Source organism: Ascidiella aspersa, chromosome 3 (genome assembly GCF_963924565.1).
Source record: "Ascidiella aspersa chromosome 3, kaAscAspe10.2, whole genome shotgun sequence".
Classification (NCBI taxonomy): Eukaryota; Metazoa; Chordata; class Ascidiacea; order Phlebobranchia; family Ascidiidae; genus Ascidiella; species Ascidiella aspersa.
The window spans coordinates 27,816,676-27,844,513 of NC_139449.1; the positions used below are offsets into that span (position 1 = coordinate 27,816,676).

The 27,838-nt window shown below is 38.9% G+C and overlaps 1 protein-coding gene across 1 annotated transcript in view; it reads right to left on the reverse strand.

The window, feature by feature from the left end:
- LOC146161306 (serine/threonine-protein kinase SMG1-like) overlaps window positions 1-27,838 on the reverse strand; it is a 52,640-nt gene that overhangs the window by 11,373 nt on the left and 13,429 nt on the right. Inside the window, exons 18-54 of the mRNA XM_083383624.1 lie at window positions 26,957-27,189; window positions 26,181-26,410; window positions 25,436-25,600; window positions 24,342-24,502; window positions 23,211-23,349; window positions 22,753-22,868; window positions 21,778-21,978; window positions 21,016-21,166; window positions 20,521-20,637; window positions 20,136-20,266; window positions 19,352-19,527; window positions 18,916-19,021; window positions 18,278-18,402; window positions 16,667-16,796; window positions 16,112-16,253; window positions 15,344-15,589; window positions 14,625-14,757; window positions 13,744-14,013; window positions 12,711-12,879; window positions 12,198-12,257; window positions 11,439-11,661; window positions 10,592-10,703; window positions 10,109-10,242; window positions 9,307-9,534; window positions 8,706-8,822; window positions 8,489-8,614; window positions 7,705-7,953; window positions 7,120-7,204; window positions 6,553-6,716; window positions 5,957-6,070; window positions 5,351-5,485; window positions 4,418-4,609; window positions 3,638-3,883; window positions 2,740-2,913; window positions 1,582-1,756; window positions 1,095-1,237; window positions 372-512 (exon numbers count right to left, since the gene is read on the reverse strand). Coding sequence (XP_083239750.1) covers window positions 372-512; window positions 1,095-1,237; window positions 1,582-1,756; window positions 2,740-2,913; window positions 3,638-3,883; window positions 4,418-4,609; window positions 5,351-5,485; window positions 5,957-6,070; window positions 6,553-6,716; window positions 7,120-7,204; window positions 7,705-7,953; window positions 8,489-8,614; window positions 8,706-8,822; window positions 9,307-9,534; window positions 10,109-10,242; window positions 10,592-10,703; window positions 11,439-11,661; window positions 12,198-12,257; window positions 12,711-12,879; window positions 13,744-14,013; window positions 14,625-14,757; window positions 15,344-15,589; window positions 16,112-16,253; window positions 16,667-16,796; window positions 18,278-18,402; window positions 18,916-19,021; window positions 19,352-19,527; window positions 20,136-20,266; window positions 20,521-20,637; window positions 21,016-21,166; window positions 21,778-21,978; window positions 22,753-22,868; window positions 23,211-23,349; window positions 24,342-24,502; window positions 25,436-25,600; window positions 26,181-26,410; window positions 26,957-27,189 — 5,959 coding nt within the window. The remainder of the gene's footprint in view (window positions 1-371; window positions 513-1,094; window positions 1,238-1,581; window positions 1,757-2,739; window positions 2,914-3,637; window positions 3,884-4,417; window positions 4,610-5,350; window positions 5,486-5,956; window positions 6,071-6,552; window positions 6,717-7,119; window positions 7,205-7,704; window positions 7,954-8,488; window positions 8,615-8,705; window positions 8,823-9,306; window positions 9,535-10,108; window positions 10,243-10,591; window positions 10,704-11,438; window positions 11,662-12,197; window positions 12,258-12,710; window positions 12,880-13,743; window positions 14,014-14,624; window positions 14,758-15,343; window positions 15,590-16,111; window positions 16,254-16,666; window positions 16,797-18,277; window positions 18,403-18,915; window positions 19,022-19,351; window positions 19,528-20,135; window positions 20,267-20,520; window positions 20,638-21,015; window positions 21,167-21,777; window positions 21,979-22,752; window positions 22,869-23,210; window positions 23,350-24,341; window positions 24,503-25,435; window positions 25,601-26,180; window positions 26,411-26,956; window positions 27,190-27,838) is intronic.

Genomic DNA, 27,838 nt, shown 5'->3' on the forward strand with positions numbered 1-27,838 from the left:
GCTTTTGCCTTTTAAAATTATTGTAGTTAATTCACATAACTTTCGGTAAGGACATGTATATTTGGGCTGAATCACAGAAATATTGTTAATTTTAACCTTTCGCCATTCAACAAAATGTCGTACATTTCCAAAACTTTAGAAAAAAAATGTAGAAGGACTAAAAATTTAAACTTTTCGCTTGTCGAATGTATTGTTGATTGTCACAACGTTCGGAATAAAACATTCGAAATATTCTTGCTGAATCACCGTAAAGCTTAACCTTTCGCCTTCATTTCACATGTCGATGATACGCCTTGGCAACGAAACGAGCAAAAAGCCCACAGTGCGAACAACGTGCCTTTCCTACCCAACCGAAAGAGCATAAAGCGAACCTGTTTAGTGAGGTCGTCCAGTTTGACCCCCTGCACGATGGCACTGACAGCTGACACGAGTTCGACGACCGACGGTTCTTCGCACTGCAGATGCTTCACCGCTTCTGGCGCGATAATGTTGCGGAAATTGTTAAACAGCTCCTGGAAAAAGCGATGAGGGTTGCCATTTGCCAGTTACAGTCGATCACGCACGAACGGCGTTCGTTATGCAAGCGCGTTTATTGGTTCACGACGTTTCTCCGTACTTAGAAAGGTGGAAAGCCCCTATATTTACAAAAGCGTTGCAGATTTTTTCAAGAGCTGATTGGCAAAAGTACAGGAAATGGAAAACAATTTTTATTAACAGTTTTATGATTCTTAAAGAGTGTCTTACTGTATACCAAGTCGCATTAAGTAAATTTTCCAACGTAAAGGAAGTAAGAATGCTTAGTTACAATAAATATAAAACTACCATGATACATATCGAAACGTCTCAAATCAAGATGATGTCAATCTACTCGACCTTTTTGGCTTTGCAGTTCATTATCAAGCTTCATTACAGAACCGTACATAGCGTAACAAGTATAAAACTACCAGGTTTGCAAATTTCACAAAAATAAAATTTACAATTTTCCAAAAATTATTAAAAACTTTTAAATCGACTTCGACAAATTAATCGACTTCGTCGGGAAATTTCGAATCCGAACAAAATCATTGGTAGGAGTGTTTTTCATAATTACTTACAAGCAGCGATCTGAACACATTATCCGCACTCATAACGGCCCGGCCTGCTTCGATCACCGCCGAACCAGCAGTGACGTCACCGGCATTGGGAATTCCCCCGCTCAGCAACACGTCACCGACGCGGATTAGTTGAACCACGTTGGCTGCAAACAAAAAAACGTAAAGTTATTGTAACGAAGGTCATTGTAGTATGTAAATCTATACTGTTAAAAGACGGAAAAAATAACCTTTTAAGATTGTGTTTAGCAACATGCAGTTATAGAAAACTAAAATAATACAACAACATAACAAAAGTTAGACACAAACTAAAAGAACAAAAATCAACAAGAAACCAACATAAATAGTTTGTTTATCATAACTTGTACTATATACTTAAGATTGAGCTTCAAGATGCAATTTTATATTATAAAAAATTAGAGCTATGGGTTCTTGAATCGATGGCGCATTACACATAATCCAAAAATTTTTTTTTTTCCACAAATCTCACCGAACAGGCCACAAAGCTCCTCCAAAAACCAGTCTCCTTCCTGTGACGTCATATCGACCAGGCGGTGTCCGGCCCTGTACGCATGCGTTTCCATGGCGACGGCGCACTGGTCGAGCTCGCATAGCAACATGGTGAGAACGGCCGTGAATGGACCCAAGGTCTCGCCGGCGCCATCCTGCGGAATTTGGCAGGCGTGCAAAAACTGTTCAATTCTGACAAAATCAATTATAAAGGGGTTCTTCTGACAAATATGTATTCAGCGACAAAGTTTCGATTACGGTAATCTTCTTCAGGGCAATAAACTTGTCCTTCTAATGGCCGCTACTGTACAAAAATTGATAGGAAAGTGCAACAAATGTGTCTTGCTCAATCAACGTTCATGGTGTTATCACGATGGTGTATCGGCGGTGGTAATCTCATTCTCGAGTTACAATCTGAAAAGATCGCCTCTGTAAGCCGTTCTTGGAATTTCGACCAAGACACGGTCGGGTCAAGCACAGCGCGTGATTTGTCACAATTCCAATTTTTTTCGCGTGTTTGATGAATTGAAATCCGTGATTGGCCACAGTTCAAAGCACGCGACTATTTGCGTCCAATATCATTCATGGGTTGTTATAACGTCGAGAGGTCACGCTTCCTATTAATTTAAGCGCTTTTAAAACTGGTCAATGAGGTCTACGGATCTTTTGAATGTATTATATGCAAATGTTCTTGGCTAATTATGTCGCGAACCGCAAGAGAAACTGTTGTAAACAAAATCTATATGACACAGAAGGAACATACGACATAGCTAGGCCGCATTTTTTCATGATTTTTAGTTTTGCGAATTTTTACCTTTTTTATAATAAAAACACTTTTTTTGTTATGTTTTATACAATAGCAACCTTGTAAAACTAACTTAAAAAATTCCATTTAGCTACTTTCGCATTATAAAAGGTCATGCTGTTTTGCTTAATCAGTACCACAAATCCCAAGGTTAAGCAAATCGCCGTAAACTATTTAACTCGTATAAGATAACGACCCCGAAACAATTATAACTTTTACCTATTCCACAGGAATAAAACGGTGGTTCACTTTAACATTTTAGCCTACAGTTAAAGTTGGACAACCTTAATCTTAAAGGCAGCAATAAACACAGCAACTACAAGAAGAAATCACCTTGACGAAGTTAACGATGTTCTCCTGTTGCTTGGCGACCAGGCGTTCCGCTTCGGCGAGCATGGACGCAGTGACGGGTTCGTGGCTCCGACGCTTGATCAACTTGAGCAGGTCGTCATTGAGCGTGGACACCTCGTGCTGAAGGGTCGTGTCCTTTACGCTGGACGCGCGCGTCTGATGCGATAAGGCAAAGTTACCGCCGAAAAATGAAGACGTCATGATCGAACAGGAGTTCGGAAGTAATACTGGTCGGCATAATTGCACAAACTCATCGAATGTTATGTAATGTTTAATCGTTTTACGCTATGGGAACAAACGCTTAGAAGTCTCTCTTGTGCTATTTAGCAATTCTTATCGTTAATGGACTTTTTAAGTTTTTATGGAGAAATGGAAAAGTTGAATAACGGGATTTAAAAAAAACTAAACTTTCTTGTGAAAAATTATTAATCTAAAGTACGAACGAGATATTAGTAAATGGCAGGTATTCAAAAACAAAAAATGGCGGATACGACCTAAAAACAGGATCTCGCAAGTTTCTTAGTAAATAAATGGGTAGAAAACTAGCTTTTTAAAGTAAAATACCAGCAATTTACGAAACGAATTACATTTTCTTAGCAGTCCAGATGTTATCGAATCAATTTTATTTCGCGACGGTACCAAGCAGTTAAAGATACCACCGACCACAGTACCCAAAAGCACCAGAAAACTAACACGCGCATATAGGTACCAAATAAATCTACCCACCTGCGTCAAAAGTGCGTCTTAAGAGCATTTTCTTAGGGGGTCCAGATGTGTTATAAAATCAATTGTATTTCGCGAAGGTAGCAAGTAGTTAAATATACCACCACAGTATCGCAAAACAAACACGCGCAAATTGGTACCAAATAAATCGACCCACCTGCGTCAAAAGTGCGTCCTTGGAGCGTCCCTTCTCGATTTCGGCCCGGGCGGCGGCGCAGTCGGTGTTCAGCAAGCCGTCCACCATCTTCTCCAGGCGCCTACTCCACAGCGCCTCCCGGTGGGAGCGCAGCACGCCCTGAGGGGGGAAGTGGGCTGCCACCGCGGCGTATTGACTGAGCACGTCCAGGCAGGAACGCATCGAGTGTCGTCGCTGCTCGCCGACGGTCACCAGTTCCTTTTCTGTCTGTGGTTTGGGATAGGAAAACGCGTTAAGTGGGCAATACGCAAGGTATACAGTGATTCGATTGCGATAAATTCTGCAAGGTTAAGTGTTTGGCGTGCTTCTAAGTTGACTTCGGTAACAAATACACACGTGCAGTTTGCAATGGATTAAACATACATTTATTCACATAATAAACTTTTTTACTGTTTTTTTTTACTTGAACTATATTCACAAGTGTATTTTGCGAGCCAAGATTCAATGTTTGATAATAAATATCGAACAACCATATTAAGCAAGTGTACATTTTGTGACTTGGCTCAAAAAATCAACTACCGGAATGCCATAATGTTGAAACACATCCTTTTTTTTGTACAATGAATTGGATGTGGTGAATTATTATCACAAGGTCAGGGGTGACATGACAACTATCTTAAATATATCCTCAAAATGAACAAATGTTTAGTGTAAATAGTCAAGTTATATGGTAAAAAAACAAGGTCAATTTAAAAACAGTAATTTCACTCAAAAATGGGCAATAAAATCTTACTATCTTACCATCTGCGCTTGAGACACCATTGTAGCCTGACCAGCTGAAAAGAGGAACTTGGATGCGCACTCGAAGGCGCAAGGTCCAAGATCAAGGCTGGCTGTGGCCTCTGCAAGTAGGGCTGCCAGCTCTGGACTTTGCAGCACAGCCAGCAATCGACCGCAGCGCTTCAGGTTAACTTCGTACTGGGAGATCTTGTCCTGCGATGAACGCAACGAAATTGTAAATATATGGGAATGTCTAGTGATATCGGGTCTTTCTCCATAATGCGATCGCAATGCTTTGCAATGTGTTGTAAGGCAACGTATCCCAGAATAAATTTTCTAGTAACGACTCATAATAGCTTCGACGAAAACTTTGTCTGCATTCTTTGTCAGTCAGTTACAAAACTGCACAACGTTTACCTAAAGAGAATTAGAGGAAAAAGTATGGCGTTGGTTTGAAATCCTACCACTATTTTTAGGTACAGTAACGAAACTAGACGCCTAAATTGAAATTGCAAACTGGGAGAAAAAAAAAACTAATAATACTTGACCCACCAGATCCCCAACTATATACACAACACCAACCTGAATAATATGCGTTAGTTTAATAACTATTTGAACGCGTGGTATGATTGTAGGCCAGGGTTCAAATTCAAAGTACGACACCATGTAAGAAAATTGTGTGTTTTTTTCGAAAAGTTTAAATTTATCCATTAGAGATTAATTATTGCCGTTCATTCAAAATTTTGCTTAATAACATAGTACATAAAAGAAAACTTTAGTTTGTCGAATTACTAAAAAAAATTATCGTACAAGACTAAAGTATAAAACATCTCTTATCATAACGACAAAAAAGGTTGTCTCCAATTCACAACCGCAGCTTACACAGTGTTTCAATATTCGCCCTTTCCGTTGCCAGCACGCAAAAAATGTGCAAGTGTATCAAATCGATCTTACCTGCACAACACTCAGAGTTCCTTCTTTCTTTGCTTGCTGCTGTCTGTGTTGTTGCCATCTGTGCGGCAAGCTGCTGTAAGGGTGTCTAGTATCGTTCAAGGCAACTTTCACCTGCGCCTTCAATTCCAGGAGGTTCTGAAAACGTCACAACAAAAAAGTTGAGATTATATTGTACCACGACTAAAAAGTGCAAAAGAAATGTGTAGCCGTGTTACAAATTGTTTTTTTATTACTTACAGATTTAGCTCCTATAGGCATCATCAGTATCTTAATTGGAATGAATGATTCATTGATGCTACAAGGAGATACATATATTATTACGCAACATCCAAACAAACTGATTTAAGTTTTGTTCTTGGTTTAATCTTTATTATTAGTGACTTGTAATGAATTACTTTCGAACTTCAGCGGGTCGTATTCGTAGCATGACTCAAGCAAATGCATCGTAAGTATGTCAAAATGTTACATACAAAACGAGGTGTTTTTATATTTATTTTAGATGATGAGTATATATCTTTAGATAATTAACTTTCTAAATTAACGGTCCTGTACATCATAGTTACACATAACAACAAAGGTTAAACTCGACAAAACAAAAAGCGCCACCTGAATGCTCTCGTTCATTTCCACATTATTCTTGAAGTGAGTCTTATATTCGTTGAGTTTGTCGACCAGCATCGGAAGCGCCTTCAGCATTTCGTCGCGATTGTTGAACCAGCCCTGGAAAATAATGTGGTGGATTGAAAATACTGTCGCTTTTTTAAACACAAAGGATTTACATATTTGTGGTAAGCTCTACAATTCTACTTGTGGAAAATTTACAGAAGAACATAACAGAACAGAATATAAAGCAGATTTCCACCAAAAAAATTAAAACTGAATTAAAGGCTGTATTCAATTGGCAAGGCACGTCTGATTTTTAAGCTACAAAAAAATTCTGTAAAAAACAAACGTCAAAACATATTTAAATTGAAACTCTCGGCACTGTGTTTTACAGTTATTTAATAATCCTTCCGGATTTTGTTTAGTATTCGTTAAACTGTTGTGTTTTTTTGCCTAAAAAAATTTCAATGGCTTTTATTCTTTATGTGATTTTCTACAAAAAATTGTGCTCTATTCGTTAGCGAGCTATTTGAAAGTTTTAGTATTGTAAAAGTTTTATTTCAATTTTTTCGTTGGTATTTTACGATTTCAAGTGATACCTGCTTCATCTCGGCGATACGCGACGAGAAGAGACTCCTTGTGATCTCACGTTCCATGTCCTTCTTGCTCAACTTTTCCTCACCCTCTTCCCCAGGCCTCACCCCGGTCTGCTGGCCCCCGCCGCCCCCGTACACGGCCCCGGCGTACCCACCTTCAACGGTTCCTGCGCGTGAAAGTAGGAGGGTAAGCGAATGTTAAGGGTTAAATTTACAAGTGATTTATGCGAGTAAAAATGTGCATAGGGTGTAAGGAACAACTTTGTTACTGTGTTGTCGTATTTTTTTTAAAGATTTTCAACTAAAACAGGACGTTTCAGAGAAGGTGTGCATTTAAACTCCCACCCTTTGTGTTATAAAAACTCCTACCCTTGTGTTATGAAAAATCAAATTGTTATCAAAGGTCCCTTAAAACAAAGTCACTGCACACAGCTAAACATGCAAGCAGAAAAATGGAATCTGTGTTAATTACAAGCAAAATACTTTATTTTTCATTCAAGGTACGCCTCTTTGTGTTAAACCCACTAGTCTACACATTTTTGTAATTAGGCGAGTTAAAAGTTTCCCAACCTGTCCAGTCTACGAGCGGATCGTAAACGAACGCTTCCAGTAAAGTAAGAAGTGTCTCGCGTCCTTTCCTTAGAGTCGACATCACCTGAAAAGATAAAAATAAGCTTTCTTATTTGGTTTATTTGCACGTCAAAATACGTGTGGCTAAATATTAGCGCCAAACTAATTGTAGTAAGCGCAGAATCCGCAAATAAAAAAAAGGTTAATGGTGATAAATAGAAATGATGACTTTAATAGAAATATGGATGGTAATTTAGGCATATTTTATATACGAATACAATAAACCCCACTCATAAATCGGTAACATTGTGTTTTAAGCATTTGAAAAATAAACCAGAAATTCTAAATAAAATCTTAAAAACTCTTGATTTTTAATAAAACCACTGGAGGCATACGCAATTCTACATCAATCAGCATTAAGCAATACATTATATCTAGAAAATGCATTTTACAATCACCAGCCAACTTAGTACCGAAACTCATTATACGTTAAACCGCTTTAGTTCGAGGAAAAGAGGCAACAGGTCAAAATTCAAATCAAAACAGCCAAACACGACATTCGATCATTTCGACCAATCGCGTCACCTGCTCGCACGAGTTGCGGAACACGCCCTCGACGCCAGCCAATCCGAGCGCGCGCTGCAGGTTCTGCGTGAGACGGAAGGGCACGCGTTCGGGAACCCGCAGCTGCATTCCCTTCTCGAAGCACACGTTGTAGTCGATGTGCACCACCTCGCCGCTTTCAAGGTCGACCAGCACGTTGTCAAGGTGACGGTCGCCCAGGCCGATGACGTAGCCGATCATGGACATGACGGCCGTTGATTGGATGTATTTCTGCAAGACGAGAGGGTTAAGAGTTTCTTTACGATTCGAAGGATATCTCCTGTGCTAATGCAGGGGCGGTATAAGTTAAATGCGATGGTATTCAAACATTTCGAGTGGTATATTAAGAAAATCAGTCTCCCTACATGAAAAAATACCTTCGAATCCAATCTTCTAGGCTACTAGATCAACCGTTTTAAAGTTTTATGACGAGACCACAAGATGACGAATTTTTTACTACAAATCAATGCTATTTATCTAGTTCATTAACAAACATTAGAGTATAGATCAGTAAGCTGATGGGTAATTTGAACTTGGCAAATTTGGGGGATTTTTACAATTATATGAGTTATTAATTTGTTGACGCCTGAATAGCAAAACTAATTATCAAATTGTTGAACTGTTAAATATAAGGTGATTCTAGTGTTGTAGATAAACAACTACTAGGTGGAAACAAGACTACAAGGGCAAAAACAGCTATATTACAGAAAACTGTTTAAACAATTTGCTTGTACATAACACTATTTTACAAAACGTTTAGGCAAACCTGTTGCATGTGCCAGTACTCGGCGGGCCCGGTTGCCGAACACCAGAGTTCCTTCTGCAAGAGATCGTCGGGAGTTTCTTCAAGAAGCTCGCTAAGCACGGAGCGGAGAACATCCAAAGGCCAATCCTACAAAACATAACTTCAGTTTGTCTCAAGTTTTAATATTTAACTGCAACCTTAAGAGTGCGGTAAAGTGGCGATGTACAATAAAGTTAACCTTTCTGCTGATGCGATCGACGTCCACTCCTGCTTTCTTCATGGCCGGGTTGAGCTTGCTGTAGTAGAGATCACTGGGTCGCATAATCTGGATGTTGGGCGGGATCGCGTTGTTCGACTGTTGCTGCAAAATAATAGCCGACGTAGAGTGTTAAAAAGGTATATTTGACATTTTAAAGCAGGGTAATATCACGGAAAACGTTCCAAGGAATTTTTTTTATGTTGAACTTAAATATAAATAACAGGAAGGTTGTAACGTGTTATTAGTTATAAGCGATAGAATTGAGACTGGGGTTCCTGTAGATTAAATTCGTATTAGTTGAAATTGGTACACTAAAAACTTTTTTTAAGCTAGATTTATCATCAGTGTTTCGGACGCAATAAATTAGGCAAGTGACATACCAAGCACAAAGTGATATGGAATGAAAAAAAAAGGTCGTGACATTCGTAACCTAATTATAAAATACAGCAATGTAAATAACTAGGTTGAACTGAACGGTTATGCTCTTCGCACCCTTTCCCCACTTGTAAAGCCAGCAAAAATCGGCAACACGCCAAAGCATCAGCGTGGAAATGCTTCACAACATATATCAACGTCGAACCTGCTTGCTCGCTTGCGCCATCGCCTGGCGTTGCTGCCACTTCTTGTAGAGCAGAAAGAGGGGCGTGGCGCCGCTGACCCACTGAATGAGGCCCGAACGAGCGCCCAGCGGCGTGACGGAGTAGTGACGTGCCACGTAGTGACGTCCTTCGTGTTGACGTCGTAGCAGGCAGTTGGCGATCGAGAGGAATTGCATGATGCGCTCGTCCAGATGCAGATCTTCAAGGCCCTGGGTTGATCAAAGTAAATCAAAGTAAAGATTAATGACGACCTTAGCCTCAAGGATGCCTGGCGATTCGTGTGTACTTTAAGCAAACGCAAATAAATTGTGAATTAAAGAAACCGGTTTAATGTCGGTGGAAATAAAAAAAAAATGTGATTGATGAATTTGACTAATATTTCGCAACGAAAAAATCAAAACGACAATAAAAAAGCTAAACATTCTTGCTTTTTACATAATGGTGGCAAAGACAAAGTGAAAAAAACATTTTTTCTATTTAACAATCTGGCTTTAGTCAAATAGTGAATTCTCGTAAACATTAATTTCAAATCAAAAATTTATTCTTAAAGTCCTGGCAAAACCACTTTCGTAGTGGTTGCGATAAAAACAAATTCTAAGAAATTTACAACAAAAATGTACATCCAACGGCAACATAAAAAATAAGACAAATAAAGTTTAAACCGGTATAAAAATCTTCTGCATAGTATTATTTTAATTTTATGCGAAACTGTCGCAAATAATAATGTTAAAGTGAACAGTTTTACAGGCCCCTCATTGATGAGTTTTAGATTGTTATATTTACCTTGAACAAGTAAGTGTAGCGGCGTCCGTCCGACCCAATGAACTGCAGCTTCTTGGGTTTGGTCTTGGTCGGAAGAATCGTAACTGCGCTGCTGCAGCCCTCGATCGAGATCGGATGAGACGAGTCAGTCACGCCTGAGTGGAATAAAGCTACGTGATAAAAGGGCGACACGTGATTTCGACAATCATGCCAAAACAAATGTAGGCTTTTGACTTGTGGTTAGTGATACAACTTTCGTGTTACCCACCTATAGGAAGATATTTGGTTCAAAAATTAGCTACTTATTGATTTATGCTCAAGGAAAATCATGAATCGAGAACAGTGTCAATATGTCATTTATAGGTCTCAATTTTAAACTATCGTCTTAACTTATCCCCGGCAATAAAGTATCTTGTTTTGAATCTAGTATCAACATAAAATCTAGTATCAACATAAAAACAATCATGAAAAAGTAATGCTAGAGCGCAGTAAAATGAACTGCACCTGGTATGGGCATGGAGGTAGATTTCAGCATCATCAGGTTGGGGCTGATCTCACCCAGATTGAGGAGGTGAGAGGCTCGCTTAGACGCGCGGCTCTGCAGAAAGCTGTGAACCTGTGTGAATGTAAAGAGTGTAGGTGCTTAAAAATACCCAGTCACATCAGTCAATAGTTGTACAAAACGCTAAATATATAGTATTAGCTTAGCTTCAAAAATCAAACTATCAGCGGCCGGTGCATTAGTTAATTGCTATTTATATTGAGCTTTGAAAATGAAACAATGTTTGAGACAATCAGAGAGCTGGGTGTAGTTTCATTGTATGTAATCAAATATATGAACGTGAAACAAGTCTCATCACATTGTCACTTGCTTCGACTTGTAGTAGGCTTTAAAACAAGTTTAACCAAAAATACTTCAATATACCGTTTACTTTGAAACACATAATTTTTGTTATTTAGTCGCACGCTGGTGCTTAGATTTAAAATGCGTGTAACCGTGCGTGAAAACTTTTGAAAAAAATTACACCCATGCGTCAAACAGCATATAGAACTTCGGAAAACAACATATAGAAAGCCACATTTTGACTACATTTTTTTTTGACTGGTCGTTTGTACAATTTAACAAAAGGCAGTGCTTTAATGACTTTTTTAAGTAATTGTTTTTGGACCGGACTTGACGGAAGGCAACCGAAAATTAGGTCTTTTAATTAAATACATCAATTTTGGTCCCTCAATGCTTGTCAAAACGTAGGGTGTATAAAACAAATGCATATATAATATACTAGCGGATTTTCAAAAGAAGCCAGCGCACACTTGTAGACCTAACAAAAAGGACAACACAGCCGTTTACCTGCTTGAATCCGGACCAGCACGACTGCGGGTTGTGTGGGTTGGGCGGGTTACGAAGCCGGACCAGGGCCTGGTCGATCATGGTCTGAACGTTTTCTGCGAACCAGCGCTCGTGCGCGGTCTCGGGCTTGGCGCAGGTGATTCTCTGGATGCGTCGCATCGCGTACACAACTGGACGCATGATGGCCTGCTGCTGCTCGCGAAGGATCGTCTGTTTCTCGGTCCTGTTCGCAAGAGATTAGACATGATTGAAATTTGCCAAAATAACAAAGGCTCTAGGGTGCGTATCTAGCTTTTCGCGCCTTGTGGTTTAGACTTTAGGATGTGGTCCATTGTTTTATTATTTTATTGTTTGTCTAGTTTCTAGTACATATTTTTTTTCGCCTATAGTAGCAATTATATTGCCCTGAAGATTTTCAGAAAGAACAATTTTACAATTAAAACAAGGCTCTGATGTCATTGCAAGCGTGATGCTAACACATGTGGACAGAAAATGACATGCATTTGCCTAACGTTGAAAATGGGCAGTGATTATGCCAGACTGAAATTTTGAATCTTGTTGATCCGTTTTGGTCTCAGTGTAGTAGGATCAGTCAAAGATGAATTTTAAACGAAAAAATATTTTGATTCGTTGTAGAAATTAGTTTGCGACGTTTGTAATTTAAAAATAAAGAAAAGAGCGTGCACATTTGTTAAACAATTCCGTTAGCAAAATCTCATTTTTTCGTTTACACATAATACTTTTGATATATTTTCTCACTTCGAAAGAGTGTTGTTGGAGTTCACTCTTTTGGCCTCGTCTTGTAGCTGGTGAAGTCGTCTGCGAGGGAAATAAGGTTAAAAAATTAGCAATATGAAGAAAAAATTAGTAATGAGTCGGTCGTTTGAAAGCAGTGCAATAAAACATATCTGCTCCCCAGGTGTCAAGTGGCAATTTGTAGTTTTTTAATAAAATCAGTAGGAGTGGCGGGTCAATCAGAGAGCTGGGTGTGTTCTCATGTCATACAAATCAAAGTAAGAACGTGAAACAAGTCTCATCATTTCGCCCCGCGTAATGATACTGTTCGTGTTTTTTTTTCTGCTACTAGACTAAACTTTTGGTTTAAGGGATTCAAAATATCAATCAAAAATCTCCTAAACTGCTACAAGGGTTAGTCCACCAGAAATGGCGTTTTAAAAACAACCTGTTTTATGTGCGAGGATCGACCACATTTGACAAAGAGGCATTAGAAGCTAGAAAACATCAACTAAAGTATCAGACTTATCCACCCACCGCATAATATCGTGCTGGTGCTGATTAAGGGTGCCGAGCCACAGCTCGTCCCAAAGCAGAGTGATGCGCCGCAGTTCGACCACCAGAAGTTGTACGTCACGAACAGTGGCCTCGTTCTGCTGACTGAGAGCTTGCAGCACTCGCCGGTAGCAGCAGTTGATACCCGTACCTGGGTAAATGCGTCTCGTTAAACGCTTGTCATAAATTTAACCAAAAATGCACTCGATTTTGGTTTGGAGGTTTTGAACTACAAACGACACTGAAAAAAAAACCTTGCCGTCTTGATATTTGGAAATTTCAACGTCACTTTTTTTTAGGTGGCGGGGTGGTATTCTACGAAACCACGTGACAGTATTCTTGTCTTCAACTGTTTTAACTCGCATCCCCAAAATTGAACATTAGCGAGGAGACCTTTAGACCATCTAACACAGTGGTCAGTGGTTCTCAATCGATGATTCGAGAGCCACATGCGGCTCCTGACCTTCTTTTTAAAGGCTCCCATTAGGGTTCAGCAAACGAGTAAGCACGACAACAGCAGGTGTTTTACGAATTATTATTTAATGACGTAACTATGGAACGTCATCCCTAAAAAAAATCATAACAAAAATACTGGATTCGCCCCTGCACACCGTACATAACATAACGCACTGCCTAAACTACTTTCGAAGAAAGCTGCCTTCTTCAGCAAGAAGGCAATTCAGGGTAAATGGCAAGAGAAACATTTCCAAATTGAAATATAATAAAAGACGCATTGTCTTATTTAATGTGGTTGGTTTCTGTCAATTAAAATTTGTTTTAATAAACTGCTTGATCTCTAAGGCTTCTTTTAAAATCGACTATTAAAATTGGCTCAGATGCTTTCAAAGGTTGATAACCTCTGCACTGCAGTCAACATCTCACCTTCGACGGAGGCTACAAATTCTTCAATATACGTAAAAGTTTGTACTGTCCTAAAAAAGGTTGACAAGCACTGCCTTCAGCTTGTTTGAATTCACAACACCAAACTAAACGGTAGCGTCCTTCTAAACCTAACCTTCGACGGAGGCTAGCTCCTCCTCTTCGAGCTTGATCTTCTCCGCATCCGCTGCGGCAGCTCCTTCTTCGTCTTCCTCTTCCTCCTGATCGTCCAGTGCGGCGCGGAGGATGTTGTGAGCGCGAGGATCGCTCCTGGTGGTCGCCACGACTACAGGGTAGATGATGAGGTGCGGCGATTGGACGGCGACGCGGCACAGGAGGTCGGCGATGCTGAGCTGGACGTAGGGCTCAGGGTGGTTGAGACGCGAGAAGAGCTGCGGGATGATGCCTGTGGGAGGAAGAGAAGAGAATGTAGGGCCGGGGCAGTAGATCTTTTACCTCTATTCCATTGGTGCTCAAGACGACACTTGACTAAGCTATAAGGTTTTAGAAAAATACAAGTTTTGTAGCAGATCTTTATAACAGTATCCTCTGACCCCCGGTCCTACTACGGAATATTTAATTTAAATGAAGTAACCATATTCTCCTAACAAACAAAATTTAACCAGGGCTTTGTGGCGGCATTACTTTTATTTGTATCCTGTGAAGAACACTTGATTTGAAATATACAAAGATTTCACAAAGTTACACTTTGTGGTAAAATACCTTAGAATTATATCCCGAGACCCTAGAAAGAATACTTGGTATAAACTAAGGTTTTACGGTGATATAACTTTTAATCGTCCGTTTGGTACCCTCAAAGGGACCCTTCATTTAAAATAAACTATAAAATTTCGCAAAAAGAGACAAGAGTAGCACAAATAACTTAAAATGAGATTTCCAAAATAGTATTTCAGATTCTTCAAAAACAATATAGACTTCCTTACGTTCGCATAAAAAACGTGGTAGCGAAACCCTCTGCTACATCTAGATTCGCGTTTTACGAAAAAAAAACTTTACCTTTCCAAGGAGCAGTGGGAGCTGTGGCGATGCCGTTCTTCAATGTGCTTTGAAGCTCGAGAGCGTGCTTCACCAGTAGACGCAACAGCCGCAAGGTGGCGGTAACGTTGCCGTCCTCGTACTTAATGAGAGCCTGGTGACAAAAAAAAACATGAAAACATTTCAAAGACAATGCACAGCTTTTTAAAGATCTAAAATTGAAGCGCGTGATGTTTTGTAGTATATTAAAACAAAAGAGTTTAAGACCGCGTGGCGACCCCGTACAAGTTTCTACTAATTAGAAACCTATAGGTTTTTATAGATTTGTAAAACGAAGCTGACACACAGTCGGTAGCTACTTTGGCTTATCTTGTAGAAGTATAGCACAAACTTCTGGTTAAATCTCAAGTTTATGAACCTTCATAAACCGAGCGTCTAGTTAAACGCACAAAAAACACGAGAATCTATTACGAAGAATAAAACTGTTTAGATAAAACTGGTCTTGATCGTTTTAAGATATTAACGCGTAAAGCGTGGAAACTCAAGAAAATTCCGATGCAACGATTAATACCGTTTTTGAAGCGCATCACTTTTTAAACGGGCGATGAAAAAGAAAAGCTGTTTGAACAACATTCAGGCAAAGTTATCAGAGCTTAAAGAATTTAAGAACAGAAGCAGTGTTTCGTATGTTCAACCCCAGAGTACACGGCACGCGCATCAGTGAAACCGGACACACAAACCTGGTCGCCGGCGTTTAAGCTCAAGAACTGGAAGTAGGCGTGGGCTGCGAGTCGATACTGAGCGAAGAGGCGCATACACACCATCTGCCAGACAGCTAGTAGTCGGTGGGCAACCTGTTGTGGGGCCTGGGTGAGCCACGAGCCACAACGAGAACTGAGCTGCTCGAGAACGGCCTCGCTGATGACAAGGTAGTTCTGTTGGTCGCTGGCCAGCATAGCGATGTCGTCCAGGGTGTCGCCCTCCATCTGTTTGGTTTCGGACAGCGTTGTAAGAAATTCATTTTATTCGATTTTATGTTGTCGTTTGTAAAATTGCTTGATTTCAACTTCAGTCGTTTTAATGAAATGAAAGTAACGTATTATTTTTGTACAGTCAAAGATTAACCTCCAATATTCCACGAGAATAAATATATACGGCAAACATACACAGGAACAGATTTCAAACGCCACAAAACGTTATTTTTCATGCCCGTACATAGAAAACGTTTACCAATGCCCAATTTCTAACAGGTTGGGTCCGCCATGGCGAATCACGTAAAACTCAAGACAATATTTCAAAACTTTGTTAAATGGTACGCAGAAATATTGGATTGAAAAATAAAGCTTGGAGTTATGACATGTGGATGTAAGGTCTTTTATCGCCATTCAGCAGTACCATATTGCAAAAAGTAGTCCAATGTTTTTGTTGGCATGAATATTAAAAGGGTTTTCTAACATTTCCAAAACAAAAAAATGGGGAAAAACTAATCAAATTCCCTTTGGGTTCACCTGCAAGGACGCGGTGCTGCAGTGAGCTTTTCTCAGAACTCCGTAAACCTCTTCTAGCTGCTCTTCGCCGACACCCAGCGGCAAAATGATGTTCTTTACTTGGGTTTTTTCTTCGTCGGTGAGCTCAACCGAGCCGGCGGTACTGCAAAGAATGTTTGGAAAACGTAAAATTTACCGGTAACGTAGGACTAAAATTTTATGATAACAGGATATCGAACAAAAAATTACGAAATAATGGTAACGAAGTATTATATTAAACAACTCCCCAGTCCCATCCACATAGTGTTGTTGAATATAGGTTATTAATGTAACCTTAGGGGCAGTGTATTATTTAGCCAGGTACTCAATAGGGACAAATGGAAGAACTACGTCGGTTAGGGTGGTTGATATAGGTGCGTACCAAGACGCAAACGAAACAAAATTGTTATAACATAAAAAACATAAAAATGACATGAAAACTCCCAGTCAAGTTAAACTTGTTCAATGGTACATATAACCAAAAAATACTTTTTCCAGGTGAAAGAGTCACATTTTTAGGAGTTAAGCTTTACCAACCTGGCACCGTCAATGATTTTCCTGCCCCACTTGTAACTCCACCCGGCAAGCGCGAACCAAGACTTGGAAAGTTCGGGCGCTCGGTTGGTGGCCAGATTCAGCAGACTGCCGAGCACTACCTCGTGATTTACTGTACGAAAAGTAAACACAAAACTAGTTTAGGCCAAGTAAGAAATCAGTAGATTGCCGGTAAAACATCGAAAAACTCAGTAAGGAAGCAAGTTACAAACGGTAAATCCCGACAATCGTTTAAGCAAAACAAGGCAAAGTATAAGATGGTGTATAGTTAAGCAATTTAGAAAAAGGTCGCTTAAATTCTGGTAGGCAACATTTTACAAAATAATAATTTCCGGATCAGATAAGAGTTCGCATTCCAGCAAACCCGGCGGGGTGAAAGGTCGGACAAGGCATCCTCGGCCACGACTGCCAGTTTAAATCACGGGCGACCCCGTGTTGATTAGGGGAGCCTCAGATGCACTTCGGTATCTGCACAGCAGTTAAGCTCAGGTCGTGACCGACGCGCCACATTCACCGCACACAGGCACACAACATACGTTACATTTCAACATTTCAAAATGTAGTTATAATAAGTCCTAACTATCTTCTTCTTTGCATCGACGTGGATGTTGACTTCAGCCCTAACTAGTTCAGAATTTTTAACTAACAAAAACAGGTAAACACATTTACACGCCGACCGCCCCATATCATCATTTCCGGGAAATACGGAAAACTATTAGGATTGCTTGATAATAAATTGGAAAGCCAAAAAGGTCGAGTAGTTCGACATCTTCTTGATTAAGACGTTTCGATACGAGCTTGTATCATCTTCAGTTAATCAAGATCAGTGATTCTCAACCGCGGCTCTCAGAGCCGCATGCGGCTCTCAACTGTACATTTTGCGGCTCTCTAACCGAGTGAAAAATTAGTTAGAAGTAGCAGAATTGCAACAAAGTAAGTAAGAGAAATGAAGAATTAATGAATTGTATCAGCAAGGATCCCGAGTACGAAGTGCTAATGTTACCGGGTACTTCCATCCGGCTCTTTAAAATAATTTTGTGATTTGTTACGTCACAATATATTTAGTCCTGATCGACAAGCTATGGCAAACAGTGTTAATTAGTTAGCCTGGCTAGCGTAATGTATATTTGATGTTTTCTTGTTGCTTTCTTAATATTTTTTAATTATATGCCTACTGTTGTTTTTTATGCGGCTCCTTGCAAACATTAGGTTTGAAATGCGGCTCTTGCTCTAAAAAAGGTTGAGAATCACTGATCAAGATTATGTCGATCTACCCGACCTTTTTAGCTTTGCAATTTATTAAAGCTACATTACAGATCGGTGCAGTGTACCCATTACCCAATTATGATTGTTGTTTGCACAAAACATCATTGAAAACACCACAGGGTTTGTTTTCCAAAACAAAATCATTTAACCTTCTAATTCTTGCTGCCCTACAGCTAACAAGGTATAGGATCTTAAAAAAATAAAGTACAATTTCAACTTCATATATAATAATTTTGTCAAAAAACGACACGTCACACTTTTTGGTTGAGATAAACGAGTTTAAGATCAGATCAACGGTATTGAGAAAAACTTTTAGGTTTGCTTTACCTTCGGTAATGAGTTGCGGGTTGTTGGCGAGCGCCAGGGGTGATCGCTTCTCTACATTCATCAGCATCCGCAACTTATTGAAGAGGCCATGGTCGGCAGTGGAACCAGGACCGGGACCGTTAGCGCTGAAAATATACATTCGTGGGTGTTGCGTAGTGCAATATGAGTTATTGCTGCAATCGTGCTAAAACAGTATCATTTTTGGCCTTTGGAATCACCGTTCAACTTTACGTATGTTTAACGATGACGGGTAATATACGATAACGGATTGTGCGTCGTAACATAAGGAATTCCCTAAAACTTATAATTGAAAGGCCACACAGGTTGTTTACCCCATAGAATCGCTTAAAAAACTGCTGTAAATTGCTAGCCACTTTCCAATCAGGACGTTTACATTTTCGTATGAAGTATATTTTTACGGTATGCGGCTGCATAACAACAATTTCAAACTATTTTTTTCTTGGTTTGACGGCTTTTGCTACAGAAAATTTGACGGTATTAGTGTTTCCGACACTACTTGGTACAAAACAGTGCCGATTTTTCTGTATATGTAAACCCAATAGAATACTGCAATTAAATACTTTTGCCATCTTTTTTTATTCATTTAACATGCGCGACACACAGGCAGCTAAACTTACGTCAGTATTTCCTTAAGCGTAGGTCCGGTGTTCTTCCAATCGGATTGCAAGTATTTGACGAGCGTCAGCAGACAACGGGCGCCCTGGACACCACACGTTTTTACACCTGAAACACATTAATGTCAGATTTAGCCAAATGCTCGTCATGAACGTTTCAGCCAAACTACATCTAAACGTCGTTTTTAAGTGACCATGTTTGCATGCAAAATCGTAAATATTGCCGTAGAAAAATCTTTAAGCAAGTGTTTAAATTTAAACCATCGATCTGAACTCTGGACAAAATATAAAAATAATTTTAGCTTTATTCATGGCAGATTTGTTTATAAATGAACCACAATCATATAGACAAAAAATCGTCCATTTTTGTATTGCTGAGTGCTGACATAAGATCTAATCTACAATAACAACTTTTGGATGCGATAATAGTTGCACTTACCCGCTTCCAGATTGGTCGAAGCGGCGTCGGCCAGCAAGGACATGCTTTCGGTCACGTGACCCGTTGCATGGAGCAGTTTCGCTGACTCATACTTCACGTCCAGCACTGCGGAGAGTGACTCGACACTTTCAGGCAGCGCGCCGCACAAATTAACGAGGTCGGAAACTTGATTGGATCTGTGTGAGAAATTTAAATTTACAGAAACAGTTTAACACAAATATTTAAGGAGGCTGTAATAATACCAATAATCCGAGTACGAGTACATCTGATCGATGCATCGATTTTAATATATTCAGTGGCTTAAGTTATAGTAAACAATTTTACTTTCAGTGACAATCCTTGGGGTCATTAATTCAACCGTAGAGTTATTCTTAACATATTGATAAGGGACACTTAGCCCATACAGAAGTAAGTATCAGCGTTACGTAATATTTTTGTTTAGCGGGAGTCTCCATTTTTTAATACTAAGTGGTGAAAATTGATTTTGTTGGTATATATACCAGTTACATTTACATAACCTAACAGCTATTCTTAACAAAAGGTTAAAAGACGCTTAGCGCATGGTTAATGTTGTAGTAGCGATATCCTTTCTCTTTTTTCCTACAAAAATAAGTGAAATGTGATTTAGTGGTATAACTATTATAACGGGTAGATTTACATCATTGGCTCTCATTAATCCAATATATACTGGACTTTTAGACATTAGTGAAAAAAATGGTAGCAACCTGGATTCGTTCCTGGTTTATGCTTCAGGTTTTTTTACGAAATATTTAATTAATCTCACGGTTTAATCTGAGTGCCTCTGGCCAGACTCGTAATTTCCTTCATCAAAGTCACTTGTGCTCTTTTCAGGTTGTTGTGCTTCCTCAGGCTTTTTACACTCTGGATGCGAAGAGTGGACAAAAGTTTCGTTCTCTGCAAGAAAAACAGTGAAGGTAAGAAATCACAGAACTAACGGGCAGGATGTTATATCTCTTAAAATGATTGCTTGCTGCGTCAAATGCATAGTTATTAAAATGACAACAACTGTTTTCAACACTTGGTTTTGCGAGCTTTTTTAGTAAGGAATCTCCCGCAGACAATAAAATGTAAAAGAAAGATTCTTGATTTCGTATGAGATGATCTTAAGATCATCTTTATTTTACTAATTTTATATATAAACCGGGCACCTTTAGGTCGGTTTCGTCGGAGTTGATCTGCATCAAGTTGATGAGGCGAGTTCCACAGCTGCCGTTCATCCAATCAGCGCATTGTAGTTTGCCGGAGAAGGGAAGGTGAAGCGAATTCTGCAAAAACAAATTTATTTGGTTTTACTCCTCGTATAGCATACGAGAAAATTATATGGGATAAGAAAATATTTAGGAGCGCACAATCAAAACATAAATCATATTGAGATTTACAAAACGGCCAAATTACACCCTTTTGTACACGACCTAAAACAACGAAGATACCTGTAAGTATTTAAAATAACTCATAAAATATTTCGGGCTGTGCAACTTACACAATGGTGGCAAGTCTGTCGGTAGTTTGTATAACTAGTTAAAAAACGTTTAGACGTAGACGCTTTGAAAATAAAAGAAATACGGATTCGAAAATGGTCAACACAGCAACACGTGGCCTTTGCCTTTAAAGAGAGCTGCGCTGAACTGTTTTAAAATCCTCACCTGTTTCTTGTCAATTGCTTTCTTAACGGCAGAGCCGGTGACGAACATTGCAAAGAAGCGGGGCTCGACAGCAGGAGGCCAGTAGGATGACGTCAGCTTGACGCAATCCAGCGACGCTTTTGTCATCGCTTGCAGCGTATTCTTGCTTGGGCTGAAGAAAAAAAACAGTTTTTAGTTGGCGATGCGAAAAATGCAAATCTACTTTTTTTAACTTCTTTGGATACTCGATAAAATATAAAAGAACCCTAAAAACACATCTACCCATTTTTTTGGTTTCTGAACTATTTCGACAACATTAAAATAAAAGTAAGTGACTATTAACTTAAAACATTTGGCAAATCATGCTTAAACAAAAATTAGGTAGATTTTATCGAATGCTCTGGCTTTTATGGTTTTAGTAAAATTCCTACAAAAACGCGTGTACTGTGTTGAGTGTCAAACCCAAGAAAATGCAATAAAATCAATCTCAAACTGTTTAAATTTACCTTATATTAACTGCACCTCCTAAAAATGCAGATTAAACAAAATCCCATGTTTTTAACCTAATAACCAGCAAATTTCATTTTGTTCAAAATAAGACTGCTAAGGGGGGAGAATATTTCCCGAAATACTCGACCGCAGAATGTACTCTTTAAGTATAATCTGCCGATAAACTGCTACGATCATCAATAAAAATCAGTTTTACTTCATTAAACTGTCATGATGATCAATAAGTGACAATACCTAAATATAGTTTCAAGACTATCATAAATCATTTCCAACCTTTCCCCGTTCGCCATGCACTTCAGTTCCATGCAAGATTGCATCTCCTGAGCCCTGTAAAGCTCGGCCCAGTCCCAGCAGGCCGGGGACGACGTGCCCCCATTAAGGGGCGAATCAGGGGATTTTCCGGGCCCGTGGAGGGCGGCGAAACTGCTGTTGGCGGCCGACTGAAGGTCGCAGGCCTCAAAGCTACCCAGAGCCCTTGGGACAAAGATAAAGGTTTAAAAACGTATTATACTAGGGTTGTTGAAAAAATCACTTTGTAGAATTTAGTGGGGGGGGGGTATTTTTAGTAGGGGTTTAAGGTCGCAAGCCTCGAAGCTGCCGAAAGCCCTTGGGGACAAAGAATGGGGTTTAAAAACGCATTACAATTATTACATGTATAGCAAAAGAACCGTATAAAACCAGAATAATGCATTTTTCGGAGCATAATGGTCGGAGGTTGCAGTAAGACGTAATAAAAATCAAAGCCCATACAGAAGTTCGCATCAATATCATGTTGATGTTGAAAATGAATAAAGAGTTATTCGAAACGTGTAAAATGATACCTACTTCTGTATGGGCATTGATATTCTTATTAATGCATTTTTATTGTTTTAATTTTGCTGTTTTTTTTAATGTATTCAGAATTTATTAACAGCAATTTTTTTTATTCTTGTTTGATAAAAGCTCTCCCAAGAGAAAGCTTCAGCGAAACACTGTCACATGAAAAAAACACAGTCACATAATTGTACAAAAACTACCACGCGTGGCTGCTGAGTAGTAGAATCCACAATTAGCATTTTGGCAAATAATATATTGCATATGGTTGTTAATATACACGTAACACTGAGGTATAATTAAATTTTGCTAAAAAGTATTTAAACCAGCGAGATTTTTATATTATTTATAATAATGTAAAATTTTTTTCTTTGTAAAATTATTCAAAAAGCAGTTAAGATTATTTAAAACCACTACTTAGCCGTAAAAACTTACTTGACATAGTCGATGTTGGCGTAGGAATAATTGGAAGTTGAAAAGTCCTTCGAGCTCGTTTTCAACCATTTTTCTAAGTCTTCCCAGTCGCTTAGTTCCGAGTAACATTTAATAAGCTGCAAAAATGAGTAGTTTAATAACCAAACTAAAACTTAGGTTATCGCTTACTAGGACTTTCTGCCGTATTAAATACCAGAGGAAAATATCGTTAAGAAAAAATCAAAACTATTTTCATTGTGTTTAAATTTTTTGGTTCACGTAGTAAAAAAAACTATAGTTTGTGTACAGTGCTTCATGAAACTAACTGAAATGTTTAGTCGTGGATTTACAGCAATAAAAAAGTTTGTTTTATGACAAGCGCAATATTCAAAGCAAAGCTGCCTTTGATAGGTTGTTGAACGAAATTATTTAACAAATTTTTTCCACTAAGTTGTTGGTAAACAGTTTTCGATTTGCACCTGTTTTGAGATGACAGCCTTGGCCGGATTAAACGTCTTTTTCGATGCTGATTCGGCTTGCGAGCTGTCGCCTACCGAGCCTTCGCTTTGCTTCTTGTAGTTGAGGATTTGCTTGTATTCCTTTGCCGCGTCTTCGTAACTGGGTTTTAAAAGTAACAACGGATTTTGTTTCCTGTTAGCCTTACGTGAATGCCATCCTTTTTTCAACTATTATCAAGACGAACAATAACAGGGATTTTAACTCACATATTATATTACAAAAAAGCAAAATTAGAAAACACAGAGACATATTGGCTGTTGAAATAAAGCTTTGCAAAACTCGGCACTGGTTGGTTCCCTTTAATGACTGTGATGACGTTTCAACAACGGAATTATGGTTGAGCACATCGTACGTTATACATTCACAAACGTAGCAAAATTGAGCAGACGCAAGTCTGATATCTGGTTTCTAAGAGTAACGTGGCTTCATGTTAGTGCGGTGCCAACTAAACCATACAGCGAAAAATGCGAGCTTTACATAGGTGCTAATTGGCCCCTAAAGCAACCGCATTCCAACGTGAATTACCGCGCCTAATTAAGTGAGTGTGCACTGTGCATGCGATACGTCGCGTCATAATGCGCGCGAAAGAAAAAAGGAGCTACAGCGAACGGGGGTAAATTACAGCGAAACTTTTTTGGCATGAAAAAAAACAGGCAAAAAAGTTAAAAAAAATGCTATCCATAGTGTTCTGTTTGTTTGAAATATATTTTCGATATGAAGTTTTATTAGAGGGTATAACGAGGCACCTCATTCAGAAGCAAATTACTAAAGCGAAAAAATAAATCTTCGGTTTAAATTGCCTTTAATTATTTTGGTTAAAAATGCCTTCAAAATTCGGTTAAAGATGCCTTTAAAATTCGGTTAAAGATGCCTTTAAAATTTGGTTAAAAGTGCCTTTAATTTTTTTGGTTAAAGATGCCTTTAAAATTTGGTTAAAGTTACCTTCAAAATTCGGTTAAAGTTGCCTTCAAAATTCGGTTAAAGATGCCTTTAAAATTTTGGTAAAGTTGTCTTCAAAATTCGGTTAAAGTTGCCTATTAAGTTGAATTGAAATGTGACAAGAATAAAAAAAAAGAAAATATGCTACTCACTTTCCGCTAGCGTTCATTTTAGCGGCCTTCATCCAGGCCCACTGCTGCTTGCTCCCGCCCAACTCGCGGCACCAGCGGTAAATCCCCTCGATCGAGTGAACGGCGCCAAGCTGGATGAGCGCTTCGACGGTCATTGCCACTGCTGACTCAAACTCGACACCCTGGTTTAATTATGGATACAAAAAGGTTAGTACGTACTGCAACTTGTGTTTTGATTGTAAGCAGTGATAACTGGTTAAAATGATTGTATTTTACTTAAGGATTTATGACAAAATACCTTTAGCTAACTCTTTGGACCAAATTACATTTTAGCTAAACTCTTTTGGACCAAATTACATTTTAGCTAAACTCTTTTGGACCAAATTACAAGATTTGAACCTAATTTTCTTAATTCTGTGCACGTTTAACAGTTTGTATGCTACATATCTGTTTTTTTGGTTCGATGTGAGAAATATTTTTTCGAATTGTCATCACGGTAGCAATGGCTGTTGGTTTTAAAACAAAAAACATATTTGTCATTTTGGTTTATGAAACTACACAAGAAAATCCTTAACAGTTACAATATAAAACAACATTTGCCTTTATACGTCTAGTACTGCTATACTAATTTCAGGAAAGTCCAGTGTTTTAAGAAAATAGAAACACACAACACGTATGTCTAACGGCAAACAAGGCCAAGTCAGCAGTATACGTTTTCACACAGACAAAGCTAGCTCAGTAGAAAGTTTCTAGAAGAGTCTATACCAGTGATTTCCCAGACTGTGTCGAGAGATATTGTCAAGTTTTCCGCCAAGCTTTTTGTAACTTTGGAAGAAAAGTTGGAAAAGTAAGTACTTGCATTGTATTACCAATAGGCATGCACGCAACCATTTTAGACTTAAACACACACTATCCACTACCAAGTATTAATATTGAGACACTTACATATAGTTTGTCGTGTGTTAAGGGCGAATGTAAAATTACTCTATTGTTGTTATGTTAAAAGTGTGCCGCGAAATAGTTAGGATTTTGTAGTGTGTCGCGAGCCAAAAAAGTATGGGAAACACTGGTCTATACCCTCAACACGTCCTTAAAGGACATATATGCTTCCTCACCGTGGTGCTGTTCCTGGCTCTCATGTCGTGAAGCACGGTCTGTCCGTGATGCACAGCCAGCGGAGCGAGACCGCACGTGAGCGAGATTTTCATGACGGCGAGGTGGAGTCGGTTGAGCCACTGCTCACAGGTGAGCCGGTTTGTCGAGAAGAAGGTGCGAACCGCCTTAAGTTGGAAGGAACAAAACGTTTTTGCGGCCAATCGGCGGATTAAAGCGCGTTAAAACTATTTAATGCGGTTTAGAAAACAATAATTTAACTGCTGCGATGCAATTGATCTATTCTTTTATTTACTTTGGAACTAATTTAAAATTCAATCAAATATTCTTTAGACGTTTCTGTCGTAAGCAAAGTGTAAAGAGGTAAATATTTAGCCAAAAAGCCATATTCAGTCTTTTAATTGAATAATTGCTTCTATTTGAAGTTAATGTCGTCATTTACATGTAAGGGCGAGGATATATATTTTTACAAACGTTTGTCATTCAAAACCGTTTGAATTTGTTTAAATTAAGGGTATTTTAAATTTTCAAAATCTAAAAAAACAGATTAGGAACTGAAATGTCTTGATATGTATTGTACATATTATAATCTCAATTATCGTAATTTCGGTAAATCTTTTTGTTGAGTTCGGCATTTTAAAATCAACAGAAGTCGCCAAAGCAAAGCGTCAACAAAAAAAGACAACGCCCTTCTGGTAATTATACACATGATCAAACACACGCGCGACACACTAACACAAAGTATACCTTGGTGGGCTGCGGTATGGCGACGGCGCATCCCTCGTAAGCGTTGTACAGCACTTTGGCCAAGTTGTCGATGAACTGCAGCAGCAGGTGTGGCCGCTGGAGCGTGGCGAGTGACGCGTCCAGGGGGCTAGAGCGCGGGGATGATTCCTTGCCCCCCTTTGGCGACGCCTTAGCCAGGGTGACCGCCCCGGCGCCGGCGGCTAGCTTCTGCTCGTAGTCGCGAATCGCCCCTGGTGGGAAATGTTTTTTTTTATATTTCATCATATAGTCAACGGGTAGTAACGCTCGAACGATTTCCAGTAGCGAAATTTGAGAGCATATTTTTTAACGTTTGTACAAAGTATAATATGAAAAATAAAAAAATATTGATATTAAGAAATTACCTAAAAAATGCTGATTATTTTGCAGTAAAAACACGTATTTCAGCATGTTGATTTCTGGCTTCTAATTTTTTTTTGCAGGGTTAGTTGTAAACGTAAACTGTACTTAGAAAACGTGCTTTATGTCTAACTTCTTCTATTTCCCAAACCTTATCACTAAGCATAGTTTGAGAAGCGAGCGAAGGATAAAAGTGTAAAATGGAACAGAAAACTAAATTGGGACTAATCGATAACATGTCTAAATAAATCCAACAGATTACCATTTGTTACAAAACAGTTCATCGCTGTCTTAAGATTAACTTCGACGGTAACCCTGCTATGTGGCATAATTAATAAATTATTCACTTTGTTAGCCTGAAGGATCTTAGATCTTAGGTATAAAATAACAAAGACTACCTTCGATGCGGGTAAACGTGTCCTGTGGTTTGCCAAGCGGCGTCCTTAGCTTGTTCGAAACCGTGTAGTCGGCGGTCTTCCACAGCGCCCACCAGAGGATGAACGATTGGTCGTGAACGGCCAGCGGAGGAAGCAGCGGCTCAGGGAGCTTGGCGAGCGTCAGTTGCTGTTCGGCGTTCGGTCGCTGGCAGCTCCAGTAGAGCTTCTCGAGGAAGTTGCTGTCCAGCCCGTTTCTGCAAGTTAAAAAATTGATTACCAGCTGCTGAATGAAATTTACAATAGAGATAGACCGATATATTTGGTTTACCGATGATATTGGACTAAGTTTGGCTTCCAAGATGAATTGATAACCATTTTGTGTTTTTTCGTTTATCCTTTGCTACTGTGTTCGCATTGTAGCAACAAACAAATAAACAGTTGAACAGTTATCGGTATCGTTAAATGTAGGTTGATAATTCGGCCGATATTTTAGTACGAAAATAATATATAATTTTTTCTTTAGAACAAAGAAGTTTACTATTATTTTTAGCCAAAAATTTGGGTTTTAGCATCATGTCACTTAATATGCAAAACAATAGTTTAATAAAATTAGGTATAAAACTTAAACGCTATTTGGATTTTATTTTTATTTTCGATTGTTTTGGACATTTCCCAAAATTAAGACGTTGTAAATATAGTCCTCAGGTTTAACCTATGATATGGTGCTAGAGCTAGTCCAGTATAAAAAAATGTTTTAAGAAAAATAGGCGTACAAAAAACAAGTAAAAGTAAGTTAAAATAAATGAAATTTCAGCGAGAACAAGCCTGACAAATAATAAACTACAGATACAAATTACCTCAATATCGCAGCACCATTTGCAAAAAATAAGGTTTTGATTTGGT